The sequence below is a fragment of the Esox lucius genome, chromosome 11 (assembly GCF_011004845.1).
Source record: "Esox lucius isolate fEsoLuc1 chromosome 11, fEsoLuc1.pri, whole genome shotgun sequence".
Taxonomy (NCBI): domain Eukaryota; kingdom Metazoa; phylum Chordata; class Actinopteri; order Esociformes; family Esocidae; genus Esox; species Esox lucius.
In genome coordinates this window covers 53,307,042-53,325,534 of record NC_047579.1, presented here as the reverse complement: position 1 = coordinate 53,325,534, position 18,493 = coordinate 53,307,042, and the positions used below count along the sequence as shown (strand labels likewise).

Here is an 18,493-nt window from a genome sequence, read left to right as displayed (position 1 = left end):
TGGAACAATGGAACATTCTGGAACCAGCTAGTTTAACCTGGTCACGTCTTGTGGTCTGTAATGAACTGTGCTGAGCTTCAGGGTCACTAGTTTGTTAATTATCTACTACTCATATCCAGTTCCATCCAGTTTGGCTCTTTATGAGTGCTCTTTAGAGTTTTCTGTGCAAAAAAAAAAAGACTGACAGACACATACACACATACACACATACACACATACACGTACACACACACACACACACACACACACACACACAGATAGAAATATTGACCCAGCTCTCTTAGGGTGTCTTAGGATGGTATATCAGATCCTACATGTCACTTGTACTGTGAAGTTAAAATGAACACATGCCACACCCCCTAGCACACGCCACACCCCCTAGCACACGCCACACCCCCTAGCACACGCCACACCCCCTAGCACACGCCACACCCCCTAGCACACACCACACCCCCTAGCACACGCCACCCACCACATGGCACCTAGCACACACCACACACCACCTAGCACATGGCACCTAGCACACAGCACCTAGCACACACCACCTAGCACATGGCACCTAGCACACACCATCTAGCACTCGCCACACACCACCCACCACACACCACCCACCACACGTCACCCATTGCACGTCACTCAACACACGTCACCCTTCATAAAATATTATAAAGTCACGTATGGTTATGTGCAGCTCAGTCATGACCACCAAAGTGCTAAGGGACAAAGCTTGAAGACACAGATCAAGGGTTGGGTACAAACACATTTCAAAATCCTTTAATATCTCTTGCAACACGGTCAAGTCGATTACTAAAATGTATGGCACCACCACAGCCTTCCCTAGACCAAGACGTCCTGCCAAACTAGATGACTGAGCAAGTAGGACACTGATCAGAAAGGCTATCAAGAGGCCAATGGAAACTTTGATCATTCATGGATATAAAAGCCTGTAACTGTGTCAAAGTCTGCATGTGACAACAATATCCCAACTCCACAAATGTGGCCTGCAAGGTAAAATGGCAGCAAAGGAAGTCTTACTCATGAAAGGTCATCTTGAATGTTAACTAAACTCACTGGAGATTTTGAAGTCATGTGGCAACAAGTCTGGTGGTTATTATTTGGTCTAGAGACAAATTCAAAATTAAATAAGCAGCCTCCCTGCTGTTAAGCATTGGGGTGGGAGCATCATGTTATGGGAATGCTTCTCACCATCAGAGACTGGGGCACTGGTCAGGTTGAATGAATGGAGCAAGAGAAGTCCTGTAGCTCACACAACCAACTTTTTTTTGGGAGGGGTAAACATTTTATAGGAACTTAATTAGCACCACTTGCATACATTTATTCCTTTGCAGTATGACAAGGCTTTATGACATATCCTTATAACAAGGCTTTATGACATAGCTTTGTAACATAGCCTTATACCAAGGCTATCTGACATACCCTAATGACATAGCTTTGTGACAGAGCCTTATAACAAGGCTATCTGACATACCCTAATGACATAGCTTTGTGACAGAGCCTTATAACAAGGCTATCTGACATACCCTAATGACATAGCTATGTGACATAGCCTTATAACAAGGCTTTATGACATAGCCTTGTAACAGGCTTATCACAGTCATGTTTGTGGTTCAGCCTGACGTGTGGGTCTATGTTTGACCTGGTCAGCATTGTGTCATTGTCTGAACCCTGTCAATTAATCGCCAGGCTGCAGGTTTGCGAGTAAAGCAGCTCCTAAGACTCAGGTGGAGTTTGAATACGATGGGCCCTCCATGAAGACAGAGGTCCCCGGACCCCGCTCCAAGGTACTAAACACACTCCACACACAACCCACACAACCATGCCACACACACAGTTTTCCCGGTGCTGGCTCGGCTTTCCCTCGTGTCAGTAATGGCTTAATGAATGGGCAGCACAGTTGTCATCTGTTAAAATGTGTTATTGTGACCTAGCAAAGGGAACACAGTGGACTAAACCCACACCCTCAGACACATGGGAACACAGTGGACTAAACCCACACCCTCAGACACGTGGGAACACAGTGGACTAAACCCACACCCTCAGACACGTGGGAACACAGTGGACTAAACCCACACCCTCAGACACGTGGGAACACAGTGGACTAAACCCACACCCTCAGACACGTGGGAACACAGTGGACTAAACCCACACCCTCAGACACGTGGGAACACAGTGGACTAAACCCACACCCTCAGACACGTGGGAACACAGTGGACTAAACCCACACCCTCAGACACGTGGGAACACAGTGGACTAAACCCACACCCTCAGACACGTGGGAACACAGTGGACTAAACCCACACCCTCAGACACGTGGGAACACAGTGGACTAAACCCACACCCTCAGACACATGGGAACACAGTGGACTAAACCCACACCCTCAGACACGTGGGAACACAGTGGACTAAACCCACACCCTCAGACACGTGGGAACACAGTGGACTAAACCCACACTCTCAGACACATGGGAACACAGTGGACTAAACCCACACCCTCAGACACGTGGGAACACAGTGGACTAAACCCACACCCTCAGACACATGATGTCCAGAAACCACCCTGAGATAACTCTGTGTCTCCCTCCTCAGGAGCTGGCCAAACAGTTGGGAGAAATGCAGGTACGTTGTGATCGTGTGTGTGCGTGCGTGCGTGCGTGCGTGCGTGCGTGCGTGCACAAGTAGATTATTTGATGATGGGGGAAAAATGTACAAGCTTGCATGAGTACTTGCACACCACAGACATATATATATATATATATACACTATATACACACAAACAGAACACGAACACACACACACAAACAAACAGAACACACACACACACAAACAGAACACACACAGCCTGTTTTCATCAGTGAATGACATGATGATTACATTAGCCTTTCTCTGACTGAGATAACAGGAAGTAATTATGTTACAATGATAACTCCTCCTCTGTCCTTGTCTCTCACCTACCTAACATTCTGGTTTCTGATCCTTCTCTCTCACCCTACTAGTTTTCTTTCTGTCTCTTTGTCTCTGTCTTTGCATTTCTCCCTCCACCTTCAGTAAGGTTGGAAAAAACAGAATCCTCTGGTTATCTGAGGTAAAGCCATTTGCCCCTCTAAAGCCAGATAAACGGATGCTTCTGGTTCCTCCATCTTTCTAGTCCGCCTGCTGTGTCTGAGTCTGTCTTTACGGGGGAGGTTTTTGTGTGTGTGTGTTTGTGTGTGTGTCACTTCATTTTACTGACTGAGACACTTCCTTTGTTGTTACATAAGAACTTCCTTTGAAAAGAAATGGTGCTTAGAGAAATCTCATATTCCAGACACAGACACACACAAACTTACCCTGTCTCCCTCTACAGAACGTGGGAGCAATCAATTTTTTCTGTAACTATGAGGAGAGCAGAGGGAACTACCTGGTCGATGTGGACGGAAACCGCATGTTGGACGTGTACACACAAATCTCCTCTATCCCTATTGGTTAGTACACAGATCTCCTCTATCCTTATTGGTTAGTACACAGATCTCCTCTATCCTTATTGGTTTGTACACAGAACTCCTCTATCCCTATTGGTTAGTACACAGATCTCCTCCATCCTTATTGGTTAGTACACAGATATCCTCCATCCCTATTGGTTAGTACACAGATCTCCTCCATCCTTATTGGTTAGTACACAGATATCCTCCATCCCTATTGGTTAGTACACAGATCTCCTCCATCCCTATTGGTTAGTACACAGATCTCCTCTAATACGGTTGAGTTAATGATTACATTGTTGGCAGGTGTCTGAGGTCAGGTGGAGTGTTTATTAGTTAACTATGAAGCGGCTTGGTGCAGATAAATTGCTCTTTTCTGAATTATTTCCGTAGTATCAGATTGGCACTGCCCTCTGTCCTTCAGCTCAAGTCCTAAGAAACGAGTGTCCTGGCTAAATGTGGTCAGATCCCAGTCATCATAAGAGTAGGGTTGTTAACCCCAGTGTCCTGGCTTAATGTGGTCAGATCCCAGTCATCATAAGAGTAGGGTTGTAAACCCCAGTGTCCTGGTTAAATGTGGTCAGATCCCAGTCATCATAAGAGTAGGGTTGTTAACCCCAGTGTCCTGGTTAAATGTGGTCAGATCCCAGTCATCATAAGAGTAGGGTTGTAAACCCCAGTGTCCTGGTTAAATGTGGTCAGATCCCAGTCATCATAAGAGTAGGGTTGTAAACCCCAGTGTCCTGGTTAAATGTGGTCAGATCCCAGTCATCATAAGAGTAGGGTTGTAAACCCCAGTGTCCTGGTTAAATGTGGTCAGATCCCAGTCATCATAAGAGTAGGGTTGTAAACCCCAGTGTCCTGGTTAAATGTGGTCAGATCCCAGTCATCATAAGAGTAGGGTTGTAAACCCCAGTGTCCTGGTTAAATGTGGTCAGATCCCAGTCATCATAAGAGTAGGGTTGTTAACCCCAGTGTCCTGGTTAAATGTGGTCAGATCCCAGTCATCATAAGAGTAGGGTTGTAAACCCCAGTGTCCTGGTTAAATGTGGTCAGATCCCAGTCATCATAAGAGTAGGGTTGTTAACCCCAGTGTCCTGGTTAAATGTGGTCAGATCCCAGTCATCATAAGAGTAGGGTTGTTAACCCCAGTGTCCTGGTTAAATGTGGTCAGATCCCAGTCATCATAAGAGTAGGGTTGTAAACCCCAGTGTCCTGGTTAAATGTGGTCAGATCCCAGTCATCATAAGAGTAGGGTTGTTAACCCCAGTGTCCTGGTTAAATGTGGTCAGATCCCAGTCATCATAAGAGTAGGGTTGTAAACCCCAGTGTCCTGGTTAAATGTGGTCAGATCCCAGTCATCATAAGAGTAGGGTTGTAAACCCCAGTGTCCTGGTTAAATGTGGTCAGATCCCAGTCAACATAAGAGTAGGGTTGTAAACCCCAGTGTCCTGGTTAAATGTGGTCAGATCCCAGTCATCATAAGAGTAGGGTTGTAAACCCCAGTGTCCTGGTTAAATGTGGTCAGATCCCAGTCATCATAAGAGTAGGGTTGTTAACCCCAGTGTCCTGGTTAAATGTGGTCAGATCCCAGTCATCATAAGAGTAGGGTTGTTAACCCCAGTGTCCTGGTTAAATGTGGTCAGATCCCAGTCATCATAAGAGTAGGGTTGTTAACCCCAGTGTCCTGGTTAAATGTGGTCAGATCCCAGTCATCATAAACAAATAAAAAGGGGCATATTAACATACTTATTGTGTTATAACATGAAATCATATTGGATTTAATAGTGAGTTTATGCCACTGATCAACTAAACATATCAAAGTGAAAGAAACATTACTCTCTACAGATGAGGTTGGGGTACTGAGAAACATTACCCTCTACAGATGAGGTTGGGGGTAGTGAGAAACATTACCCACTACAGTTGAGGTTAGGGGTAGTGAGAAACAATACCCTCTACAGTTGAGGTTAGGGGTAGTGAGAAACATTACCCTCTACAGATGAGGTTGGGGTACTGAGAAACATTACCCTCTACAGTTGAGGTTGGGGTACTGAGAAACATTACCCTCTACAGATGAGGTTAGGGGTAGTGAGAAACATTACCCTCTACAGATGAGGTTGGGGTACTGAGAAACATTACCCTCTACAGATGAGGTTGGGGTACTGAGAAACATTACCCTCTACAGATGAGGTTAGGGGAAGTGAGGATATCAGTAGGACAGTTATCTATTCTCTCCAGTGCTGCCATGGTAACACGAAGCCCTTGTTGCTAGGGTTGCCAGAAGCATTTTACGATGTAAAGTGACTGTGACAACTTGTCGACACCTCACTAAGAGGTTTCATACAAACACACACACACACAACTATACACACACAGGCACAAATACACACACAAAGGCACAAATACACACACACACACACACACAACTATACACACACAGGCACAAATACACACACACACAGAGGCCAGATGCCAGTGAAGAGGTTGTGGTGTGTCAGAATTTATTATGAATGTCATCCAATTACCTTCCTCTAACAGACTGCATGGAGACAGCTCAATGATTCATCAAGTTATTAGCCACTCTCACAACCCCCCCCCCCCCCCCCCACAGACGCACAGATACATGTATACACACAGATATGCACAAATACATACACACGCACGCACAAATACACACACACACAGACTGGGAAGCAATGACACATATATACACACACAGACACACACACACATGCACAGATACACATACACACAGACTGGGAAGCAATGACACATATATACACACACAGACTGAAAGACCGACAGACAGAAAGACACAGACACACTGACAGAGACACACACACAGACAGACAGCTGAACTGAGGTCAAATACTTCTTCAAATTATTTCAAATAAAATGTTCTGTGCTTCGATGAGCTTTCCTGGCTAACACTACAGTTCCATCTGGCTCTCTTGGCAGACGTAAGCAGATGCTTAATATACTGGAAAGTATTTGAACCCGGGCCTGCTGGGAAATAGGACATTAGGATAATGTGACTGACTGAACTGTCTATTAGGGTCCCACGCTGCTCCCTAGTGGAGGAAAGCGGAACTGCTCTACAGATCTTCATGTGAGGCTGATAAAAGTCAATATTTATGTATTGACAGATCTTTATAAAGCTGTACACAATAACATGAAAACACATTCTGTCTTTAGTAGTTCTAGATTCAGTTTGACTTGTAGATGTGTCTAATGTCTCCTGGGTCGCTGATCGCTCCACATGTATTCTGCTCAGTGGGTTGAAGTGGTTATAATGAGGTGATAACAGCTGCATGTGGTGATCTGTGTCTCTTTTTCCCTCCCAGGATATAGCCATCCCTCGCTCATGAAAGTGCTTTCCAACCCTAACAATATGGTAGGTAAATTCCACCTTGCATTCAAAACAATGAGCTTGTTTGTCTGCGTTTGTCCATTTGTTTGTTTCCTGTGTAGTGCACTGGACGATGCTGTCTTGAGTTTTGATTTGTGAAAGTCGTGAACGTTTTTTTTCTTTGTGTATTAGGTTGTCTGACTGTATTACACATTTCAGCTGTTTTATTATTTCTATTACATTTTATTGTAGATTTACTTTGGACAGGCGTACCAGTTTCTGCGAGGCATAACGTACTTGCGGCATCACCCCGCAGCCTCTTGTTTCTGCTGTTTGAAAGTGCTTCAGCAGTGAAGAAACTAATCAGCAGTGATTTATGTTGACAATCAGTTTTCTGTTTATTTGGCAGTTTTACTTGTTCACCATGATTCTCATGGCAAAGTCTTTCAGATTCAACTTCATTAGCATGAATAACAAAGACCCGGATGTGAAAGCAAAGTCTCCCTTTCTTTTTCTCAGTTAAATTAATCCAGTGCTTTATTGGCTTGGATGGTTTCCACTGATGCCAAAGCAAACATGTTTAGGCAACTATTGTGAGACCGTAACATTACATACATTTCACTCAGAAGTGGTTGGATTTAGCTGATTCTCCTGTCTGCCGTCTCTTCTCTCTCAGAGTGCATTTGTTAACAGACCAGCTCTTGGGATCCTGCCACCAGAGAACTTCCCAGAGAAGCTGGCAGAAAGCCTCCTCTCTGTGAGTGCCCCACACACAACCGCACTTTGCATACGCTTTGAAAAGCTTTTGAAAAAGTGAATAAAATGCTGAAGGTGTTTTCATGTTACACCTGTAAGTTAACCCACCTCCTCCTCCTCCTGCTCTCCACATTCCCATCCCTCTTCTCATCCTATTTCCCCTTTTCCTCCTCCTCTTCCCACTCCTCCTAATTTTTCCCCTTCTTTACCCCCTCCTACTCCACTTTCTCCATTTCCCTCTTCTCCTCCTCCTATCCCACTTTTCTCCTCCTCTTCTCCCCCTCTTCTCCTCCTACTCTCCCCCTCTTCTCCTACTCTCCCCCTCTTCTTCTCCTCCTCTCCACCTCTTCTCCCTCTCTTATACCTCCTTCTCTCCCTGCTCTTTCCAGGTATCTCCTTCGGGAATGAGTCGTGCTCAGACTATGGCATGTGGATCCTGTTCAAATGAGAATGCATTTAAATCCATGTTCATCTGGTATAGAGTGAGTATTAAACATTCATATATACAGTAATGATAGTGAATAACACCGATACACCCATCAGCCATAACATTATGACCACTGACAGGTGAAGTGAATAACACTGATAATCTCGTTATCATGGTAGGATATACTAGGCAGCAAGTGAACATTCTGTCCTCAAAGTTGAAACAGGAAAAATGGGCAAGCGTAAGGATCTGAGAGACTTTGACCAAATTGTGACGGCTAGACGACTGGGTCAGAGCATCTCCAAAACTGCAGCCCTTGTGGGGTGTTCCCGGTCTGCAGGGGTCAGTACCTATCAAAAGTGGTCCAAGGAAGGAAAAGAGGTGAACGGTGAACCGGAAACAGGACAAATTGCTGAAAAAGTTAATACTGGTACTGATAGGTGTCAGAACACCTGTGTAGCCGCAGACCAGTCAGGGTGCCCATGCTGACCCCTGTCCACTGCCGAAAGCACCTACAATGGGCACGTGAGCATCAGAACTGGACTATGGACCAATGGAAGAAGGTGGCCTGGTCTGATGAATCACGTTTTCTGTTACATCACGTGGATGGCTGGGTGCGTGTGTGTGGCTTACCTGGAGAACACATGGCACCAGGATGCACTATGGGAAGGAGGCAAGCCGGCGGAGGCATTGTGATGGTTTAGGCAATGTTCTGCTGGGAAACTTTGGATCCTGCCATTCATGTGGATGTTACTTTGACACGTACCACCTACCTAAGCATTGTTAATGTCCATGTACACCCTTTCATGGCAACGGTATTCCTTGATGGCATTGGTCTCTTTAAGCGCCCTGCCACAAAGCAAAAATGGTTCCGGAATGGTTTGAGGAACACATCAACAAGTTCTAGGTGTTGACTTGGCTTCCACATTCCCCATATTTCAATCCAATCGAGCATCTGTGGGATGTTCTGGACAAACAAGTCCGATCCATGGAGGCCCCACCTCACAACTTACAGGAACTAAAGGATCTACTGCCAACATCTTGGTACCAGATATCACAGCACACCTTCAGAGGTCTAGGGTAGTCCATGCCTCGACAGGTCAGGGCTGTTTTGGCGGCAAAAGGGGGACCTATATAATAATAGGCAGGTGGTCATAATGTTATGGCTGATTGGTGTATATAATAGGCAGGTGGTCATAATGTTATGGCTGATTGGTGTATATAATAGGCAGGTGGTCATAATGTTATGGCTGATTGATGTATATAATAGGCAGGTGGTCATAATGTTATGGCTGATTGGTGTATATAATAGGCAGGTGGTGATAATGTTATGGCTGATTGATGTATATAATAGGCAGGTGGTCATAATGTTATGGCTGATTGGTGTATATAATAGGCAGGTGGTCATAATGTTATGGCTGATTGATGTATATAATAGGCAGGTGGTCATAATGTTATGGCTGATTGATGTATATAATAGGCAGGTGGTCATAATGTTATGGCTGATTGGTGTATATAATAGGCAGGTGGTCATAATGTTATGGCTGATTGATGTATATAATAGGCAGGTGGTCATAATGTTATGGCTGATTGGTGTATATAATAGGCAGGTGGTCAATGTTATGGCTGATTGGTGTATATAATAGGCAGGTGGTCATAATGTTATGGCTGATTGGTGTATATAATAGGCAGGTGGTCATAATGTTATGGCTGATTGATGTATATAATAGGCAGGTGGTCATAATGTTATGGCTGATTGGTGTATATAATAGGCAGGTGGTCATAATGTTATGGCTGATTGGTGTATATTTACATAATATATAAACTGTCTGTCTCAGAATAAGGAGAGGGGCCATAACAACCCTTCTGAAGAGGACATCAGATCATGTATGATCAACCAGGTGGGTCAAATTGCTTTTATCAACAACAACAAAAATAAACATTATTGTTATGCCAAATATATATATATAAATATATATATCATGTTTTTTTATTATTGTTTTAAACTCTCTCAGAGCCCTGGCTGTCCAAACCTCAGCATCCTGTCATTCATGGGTGGATTTCACGGGCGGACTATGGGTCAGTCAGGATTTAGAATGTTCCAGAAAAGTTGGAGTTTACAAAAGCACAGGCTACAATGGAGACATCAATAGAAACACATGAGAATTAAAAAGGAGTGGTCTATCCTGTGACACCATTATCACACTGATACAGAGATGTGATGTTTATCTACCGTGACACCATTATCACACTGATACAGAGATGTGATGTCTATCTACCGTGACACCATTATCACACTGATACAGAGATGTGATGTCTATCTACCGTGACACCATTATCACACTGATACAGAGATGTGATGTCTATCTACCGTGACACCATTATCACACTGATACAGAGATGTGATGTCTATCTACCGTGACACCATTATCACACTGATACAGAGATGTGATGTTTATCTACCGTGACACCATTATCACACTGATACAGAGATGTGATGTTTATCTACCGTGACACCGTTATCACACTGATACAGAGATGTGATGTCTATCTACCGTGACACCATTATCACACTGATACAGAGATGTGATGTTTATCTACCGTGACACCATTATCACACTGATACAGAGATGTGATGTTTATCTACCGTGACACCATTATCACACTGATACAGAGATGTGATGTCTATCTACCGTGACACCATTATCACACTGATACAGAGATGTGATGTTTATCTACCGTGACACCATTATCACACTGATACAGAGATGTGATGTTTATCTACCGTGACACCATTATCACACTGATGTAGAGGACATTTCTATCTAGATTAGGATAATGGAAAGGCCTTTTCCTGACCCACTAAGAACAACGTAACGATTTATGATGTCTTATCGGTTTTCAGGTTGCCTAGCAACAACGCACTCCAAAGCCATCCACAAGCTGGACGTGCCATCATTTGATTGGCCGATCGCCCCTTTCCCTAAACTGAAGTATCCTCTAGAAGAGTTCACCAGGGAGAATGCACAAGAAGAGGCTCGCTGCCTAGAGGAGGTGTGTGTTTCGGGAAGGGTGTGTTTGTGTCGGGAAGGAGGTGTGTGTAGTGGAGGGAGGAGGTGTGTGTGTGTGTGTGTGTGTGTGTGTAGGGGAGGGAGGAGGTGTGGATGTTAACCCTCTGTATGTCCTAGGTGGAGGACCTGATAGTACAGTGGCGTCAGAAGGGCCGGCCGGTGGCTGGGATCATCATTGAACCCATCCAGGCTGAAGGTGGAGACAATCACGCCTCACCAGACTTCTTCAGGAAACTACGGAACATCGCACACAAGGTGGAGGGGGGGGGGTACAAAAGGCAGGCTAGAGCCGGAATATATTAACTAGGGTGAGATAGGATCAACGCTAGAAGACAACTGGTGTATGACTCTCAAATCAGTTTGACAATAATTTAACAGTAATCAATAAATCAAAGAGACAAACCAATATTGCCCCCCCCCCCCCCCCCAGCATGGCTGTGCCTTCCATGTGGATGAGGTCCAAACGGGTTGTGGCGCCACAGGGAAGTTCTGGGCTCATGAGCACTGGGGGATGGAGGACCCTGCTGACATCGTCTCCTTCAGCAAGAAGATGCTCACTGGAGGGTTCTACCATAAAGACGAGTTCCAGGCAGACAAGGTACGCAGAACCCTCTGCACACACACTGAGACACACGCAACGCACACACATTGTGTACACGCCATTTATTATGTATATATACCATTAACAGAGCGTATAATGTGTGTTCCTCTCAGCCCTACCGTATCTTCAACACATGGATGGGTGACCCGTCGAAGAACCTGTTACTTGCAGAGGTTCTGAACGTGATTCGCAGAGAGAACCTTCTAGAGGAGGTGTCACGATCTGGGAAGGCTCTGCTGCAGGGACTCTACCAACTACAGGTATTTAGACAGGGACTCTACCAACTACAGGTATTTAGACAGGGACTCTACCAACTACAGGTATTTAGACAGGGACTCTACCAACTACATGTATTTAGACAGGGACTCTACCAACTACAGGTATTTAGACAGGGACTCTACCAACTACAGGTATTTAGACAAGGACTCTACCAACTACAGGTATTTAGACAGGGACTCTAATAACTACAGGTATTTAGACAGGGACTCTACCAACTACATGTATTTAGACAGGGACTCTACCAACTACAGGTATTTAGACAGGGACTCTACCAACTACAGGTATTTAGACAGGGACTCTAATAACTACAGGTATTTAGACAGGGACTCTACCAACTACAGGTATTTAGACAGGGACTCTACCAACTACATGTATTTAGACAGGGACTCTACCAACTACAGGTATTTAGACAGGGACTCTACCAACTACATGTATTTAGACAAGGACTCTACCAACTACATGTATTTAGACAGGGACTCTACCAACTACAGGTATTTAGACAGGGACTCTACCAACTACAGGTATTTAGACAGGGACTCTACCAACTACAGGTATTTAGACAGGGACTCTAATAACTACAGGTATTTAGACAGGGACTCTACCAACTACATGTATTTAGACAGGGACTCTACCAACTACATGTATTTAGAAAGGGACTCTACCAACTACAGGTATTTAGACAGGGACTCTACCAACTACAGGTATTTAGACAGGGACTCTAATAACTACAGGTATTTAGACAGGGACTCTACCAACTACATGTATTTAGACAGGGACTCTACCAACTACAGGTATTTAGACAGGGACTCTACCAACTACAGGTATTTAGACAGGGACTCTAATAACTACAGGTATTTAGACAGGGACTCTAATAACTACAGGTATTTAGACAGGGACTCTACCAACTACAGGTATTTAGACAGGGACTCTACCAACTACATGTATTTAGACAGGGACTCTACCAACTACAGGTATTTAGACAGGGACTCTACCAACTACATGTATTTAGACAAGGACTCTACCAACTACAGGTATTTAGACAGGGACTCTAATAACTACAAGTATTTAGACAGGGACTCTACCAACTACATGTATTTAGACAGGGACTCTACCAACTACAGGTATTTAGACAGGGACTCTACCAACTACAGGTATTTAGACAGGGACTCTACCAACTACAGGTATTTAGACAGGGACTCTAATAACTACAGGTATTTAGACAGGGACTCTACCAACTACATGTATTTAGACAGGGACTCTACCAACTACATGTATTTAGAAAGGGACTCTACCAACTACAGGTATTTAGACAGGGACTCTACCAACTACAGGTATTTAGACAGGGACTCTAATAACTACATGTATTTAGACAGGGACTCTACCAACTACATGTATTTAGACAGGGACTCTAATAACTACATGTATTTAGACAGGGACTCTAATAACTACATGTATTTAGACAGGGACTCTAACAGCCACAGTTGTGTGTGTTCTAACACCTGCCCCCCCATGCCCAGTACCCTAACCTGTTGTTCTAACATCCGACCCCTAGGCCCAGTACCCTAACCTGTTGTTCTAACATCTGACCCCTAGGCCCAGTACCCTAACCTGTTGTTCTAACATCTGACCCCTGACCCCTAGGCCCAGTACCCTAACCTGTTGTTCTAACATCTGACCCCTGACCCTTAGGCCCAGTACCCTAACCTGTTGAGCAGTGCGAGGGGAGTGGGGACATTCTGTGCCGTAGACATCCGTGATGAAGCCACACGCAACAGCATCCTCATCAAAGCCCGGGACAAGGGTGAGAGACAGACACACACACAGACACACTGACTGACACACACAATGAGTGACACACACAATGAGTGACACACGCAATGACTGACACACACACTGACTGGCAAACACAGACAATGACTGACAGACACAATGAGTGACACACACAGATAATGACTGACACACACAATGAGTAACACACACAGATAATGACTGACACAGACAATTACTGACACACAGAGATAATGACTGACACACACAGATAATGACTGACACAGACAATGAGTAACACACACAATGAGTGACACACACAGATAATGACTGACACAGACAATTACTGACACACACAGATAATGACACACACAGATAATGACTGACACACACACAGATAATGACTGACACAGACAATTACTGACACACACATAATGACTGACACACACAGATAATGACTGACACAGACAATGAGTAATACACACAGAGTGACACACACACATAATGACTGACACAGACAATTACTGACACACAGATAATGACTGACACACACAGATAATGACTGACACACACAGATAATGACTGACACAGACAATGAGTAACTGTTGGGTTCAGTTCACCAAACTTCTATATAGTCTAATTTGTCTAATGAGAAAGAACTACACCAAGAGTCAGAAAGACGTTTTAGAAGACACTTCTGCAGAAGGGAGAGAGCCATTGATCTCAACTGAGCCAGGAACGAGCCTGCCAGTAGGATTCAACTCAGCCACTCACACTTCTCCATGGGTGGACTCGTTTTTATTTAGAAGCACAGCGTTCAGTAGTCATAACACACATGTCCTTTTCCTCTTGGTTATCTCTAGTTGTTATTGCATACTGGAACAACTTGTTATTGCTCAAAGGTTGTACTGTCTCTGAGCGTTATAGGTAGGAAGCATGTTGTTTCATCTCTGACAGTAATGAAAACCACATAACTGTTTCAATTGGAACATGTTATTCTAGGCTTATACTGAACGTAACACTAACCATCTCCTCTCTGCACCAGGTGTTCTGTTGGGAGGATGCGGAGATAGGTCCATCCGTTTCCGTCCTGCTCTGGTGTTCAAGGAATACCACGTCCACATCTTCCTCAACGTGTTCAACGACGTCCTGGCAGAGTACAACTAGAACACAACAGGAACCCTCTCTAGAACCCCTCCCTGGCCCGTCCTCCTGGTACCCCGCCAGCCGACAGGGTTCCGACCAGCTGAGGGAGGAAGCACAACAGCTGTCATCTATAGCAGGGCTTTACTTTAACACATTCAAGTTGACAGTTATCTTCAGAGGAAATCCCTGAAAAACACACAAGCACAAAACTATGCCAAAACAGACACACACCCTTCAACAACGCCAAAACACACACACTTGTTACAACTACCCCCAAATACACAGACCCTTTAATTACACTAAAGCCCACACACACCCAACCACTCCAAAATACACACAGTACACCAAAACATGAAGGCACAATAATGTACCTGATTTATCCACTTGAGCAGCTGATAAGCCTAAAAAAGGTTCTGTTCATTCAAAATGGCCGCTGCATGCAAGCCTTTAACCCTTGAACCTTGACCTTACAGTACATCTCATTGTATTCTCTGGGGATTCTCTTCTATCTGTATCACTGAGGCGTTAAAGAAATGTAATGATCGTTCCCATTTGAGCTGGCGTTAAATCACGCTGTATCTGGGAAATGATGTGATATGGGTAAAAGAGAGCATTTAATGTCCCAGGCAACCCTAAATATTCAGATTTTATGAAGGAGAAAGGTGAAGGATATGTAGACCACTGTGTCTTTTTATAATACATAAAGGCTTTTTGGGTTAAAGGAACTGAGACTTGGGTTTCGGAGTCGTACATCTGGGCAGTAAGACGTCCCCTTCTCAGCACATCCATAAGACACAGATATAAATATGTACAAACTATATTGACCTTTGGACATTGGTGGTAAAAGCAGACCAGGAGAAAATATCATTGTTGTTTGAACCCAAAGTCATAGTAGAGTGTTTGGCATCTTGCTATTTTCATGTAGTTTCCTTGTGAAACAAAACATTTCTGATACATTCTGAAATTAAGTTGAGAGCTGTTCTTAAAATCCGATTACATTCTTGAACTTAATTGAAAATGCTGACACCCCTCAAGAAGCAACATTTTAACAGAATTTGAAATGAAAGGAAGTAACATTTTATTTGAAAGTGCTTAAATTTAATTCAAAGGCCTCATTCTTCACAGGAGTGACTAATATTTATTTTGACATAGCGTATATGGGTGCCTAAGGCATGTAATATAAGGTGGAAACATTTCAATTTTAAATGGTAACTGGATTAAACGATGTAGCAGGGGTCTACACTGTCCTGGATGAGCCCTCAGATGTTCCTGGCAGGCCAATATGTCTGTCAGCAGTAGCCAGATATTCTGTGATAGGACCGTAGAGGCTTTAAGACGTGACCATAATGAAGATTACAGTGATGATTGTGTCTGTCAAATCTGTTGTGTCATTGACCTGTTAACAATTAACACTATGAGAAGTATTGAGGTGTTTACAATGTTGTGAGTTTAATTCATTAAAGATTATCTCAGATTATCCTGTCATTATTACAGATGGCTCTAATTATTGTTGCCTATGAATCATCCTCTCCATGCTATGTAACCTCAAATAAACAGTGATCACATTTCTTGTGTGTGTGTGTGTGTGTGTGTACACCATTTTAGATTTCTGTTATTCTTCAAGGGGATCACCAGTCCCATGGTTCTGCCCCCTTCTCTCCTAAAATCTAAAATTACCCACCTTGACATTAAAAGGTCTCTTGTGAAAATAAAAAGTTAGCCAACAAGTGAACAAAAGAGACCTGAACCTCATTGTGATTGACAGGTGTAAGGTGGCTACATACTGATATTTAAACATTGTTTGTTGACAATCCAGAAAAAAAACAGAACCAAAACTGTTCATTTCCCATAAAGACATAAAGATCCTCCAGTCTTCAATGAGGATCCTTCAGTCCAGCAGAAAGCAGGTCCGCTTCAGAATCTGCTGGGGTATTGGAGGGGTAGGCTTCAGAATCTGCTGGGATATTGGAGGGGTAGGTTTCAGAGCCTGCTGGGATATTGGAGGGGTAGGTTTCAGAGCCTGCTGGGATATTGGAGGGGTAGGTTTCAGAGCCTGCTGGGATATTGGAGGGGTAGGTTTCAGAGCCTGCTGGGATATTGGAGGGGTAGGTTTCAGAGCCTGCTGGGATATTGGAGGGGTAGGTTTCAGAGCCTGCTGGTAAATTGGAGGGGTAGGTTTCAGAGTCTGCTGGGATATTGGAGGGGTAGGTTTCAGAGCCTGCTGGGATATTGGAGGGGTAGGTTTCAGAGCCTGCTGGGATATTGGAGGGGTAGGTTTCAGAGCCTGCTGGGATATTGGAGGGGTAGGTTTCAGAGCCTGCTGGTAAATTGGAGGGGTAGGTTTCAGAGTCTGCTGGGATATTGGAGGGGTAGGTTTCAGAGCCTGCTGGGATATTGGAGGGGTAGGTTTCAGAGCTTTGGCCACAGAAGCTCTGCCCTCCTCTGTGACCTGACAACACAGTTACACCCTCTGGTGGTGAAAAGGGGAATGACAGTTGTGTACATTTGATCCCAAGTGCAAGTTTATTTGTCAAATGCACCAAACACAGCGTCATCCTGCACAATCAAATTCTTGTGACATGGCACCCAGCATGTACATAGTAAACATTAAGAAAAATATATAAAGCAAGATATATAGCAGAACAATGTATCGATAATATACAGCAGCTATTTAAAGAGAGTACTGTAAACTAGCAGGCGATGGGTAGTGGCATTGAATACAGGTGCTGGTCATATAATTAGAATATCATCAAAAAGTTTATTTATTTCAGTAATTCCATTCAAAAAGTGAAACTTGTGTATTATATTCATTCATTACACACAGACTAGTATATTTCAAATGTTTATTTATTTTAATTGTGACGATTATAACTGACAACTAATGAAAATCCTAAATTCAGTATCTCCGAAAATTAGAATATAACTTAAGACCAATACAAAAAAAATATTTTTAGAAATGTTGGCCAACAGAAAAGTATGAAAATGAAAAGTATGAGCATGTACAGCACTCAATACTTAGTTGGGGCACCTTTTGCCTGAATTACTGCAGCAATGCGGCGTGGCATGGAGTCTGTGGCACTGCTCAGGTGTTATGAGAGCCCAGGTTGCTCTGAAAGTGGCCTTCAGCTCTTCTGCATTGTTGGGTCTGCATCTTCCTCTTCACAATACCCCATAGACTTTCCATAGGGTAAAGGTCAGGCGAGTTTGCTGGCCAATTAAGAACAGGGATACCATGGTCCTTAAACCAGGTACTGGTAGCTTTGGCACTGTGTGCAGGTGCCAAGTCTTGTTGGAAAATGAAATCTGCATTTCCATAAAGTAGGTCAGCAGCAGGAAGCATGTTCTGTAAAACTTCCTGGTAGATGGCTGTGTTGACCTTGGACCTCAGTGGACCAACACCAGCAGATGACATGGCACCCCAAACCATCACTGACTGTGGAAACTTTACACTGGACTTCAAGCAATGTGGATTCTGTGCCTCTCCTCTCTTTCTCCAGACTCTGGGACCTTGATTTCCAAAGGAAATGCAAAATGTACTTTCATCAGAGAACATAACTCAGCAGCAGTCCAGTCCTTTTTGTTTTTAGCCCAGGCGAGACGCTTCTGACGCTGTGTCTA

The 18,493-nt window shown here is 43.9% G+C and overlaps 1 protein-coding gene across 2 annotated transcripts in view; it reads left to right on the top strand.

Moving 5' to 3' along the window:
• The window catches only part of abat (4-aminobutyrate aminotransferase), a 35,241-nt gene extending 18,798 nt beyond the window's left edge, over positions 1-16,443 (top strand). The window contains exons 3-16 of one of the 2 annotated variants that reach the window (XM_034295205.1): positions 1,705-1,802; positions 2,608-2,637; positions 3,365-3,482; positions 6,824-6,873; positions 7,505-7,585; positions 7,974-8,066; positions 9,850-9,912; positions 10,027-10,090; positions 10,917-11,065; positions 11,200-11,337; positions 11,513-11,680; positions 11,797-11,943; positions 13,652-13,763; positions 14,775-16,443. In XM_034295205.1, the coding sequence (XP_034151096.1) occupies positions 1,705-1,802; positions 2,608-2,637; positions 3,365-3,482; positions 6,824-6,873; positions 7,505-7,585; positions 7,974-8,066; positions 9,850-9,912; positions 10,027-10,090; positions 10,917-11,065; positions 11,200-11,337; positions 11,513-11,680; positions 11,797-11,943; positions 13,652-13,763; positions 14,775-14,896 (1,433 nt within the window). In that variant the 3' untranslated portion in view covers positions 14,897-16,443. Of the gene's footprint in view, positions 1-1,704; positions 1,803-2,607; positions 2,638-3,364; positions 3,483-6,823; positions 6,874-7,504; positions 7,586-7,973; positions 8,067-9,849; positions 9,913-10,026; positions 10,091-10,916; positions 11,066-11,199; positions 11,338-11,512; positions 11,681-11,796; positions 11,944-13,514; positions 13,557-13,651; positions 13,764-14,774 lie in introns of those variants that run through there. The other variant, XM_034295206.1, reaches the window with a different exon arrangement.
• The last annotated feature ends 2,050 nt before the right edge of the window (positions 16,444-18,493 follow it).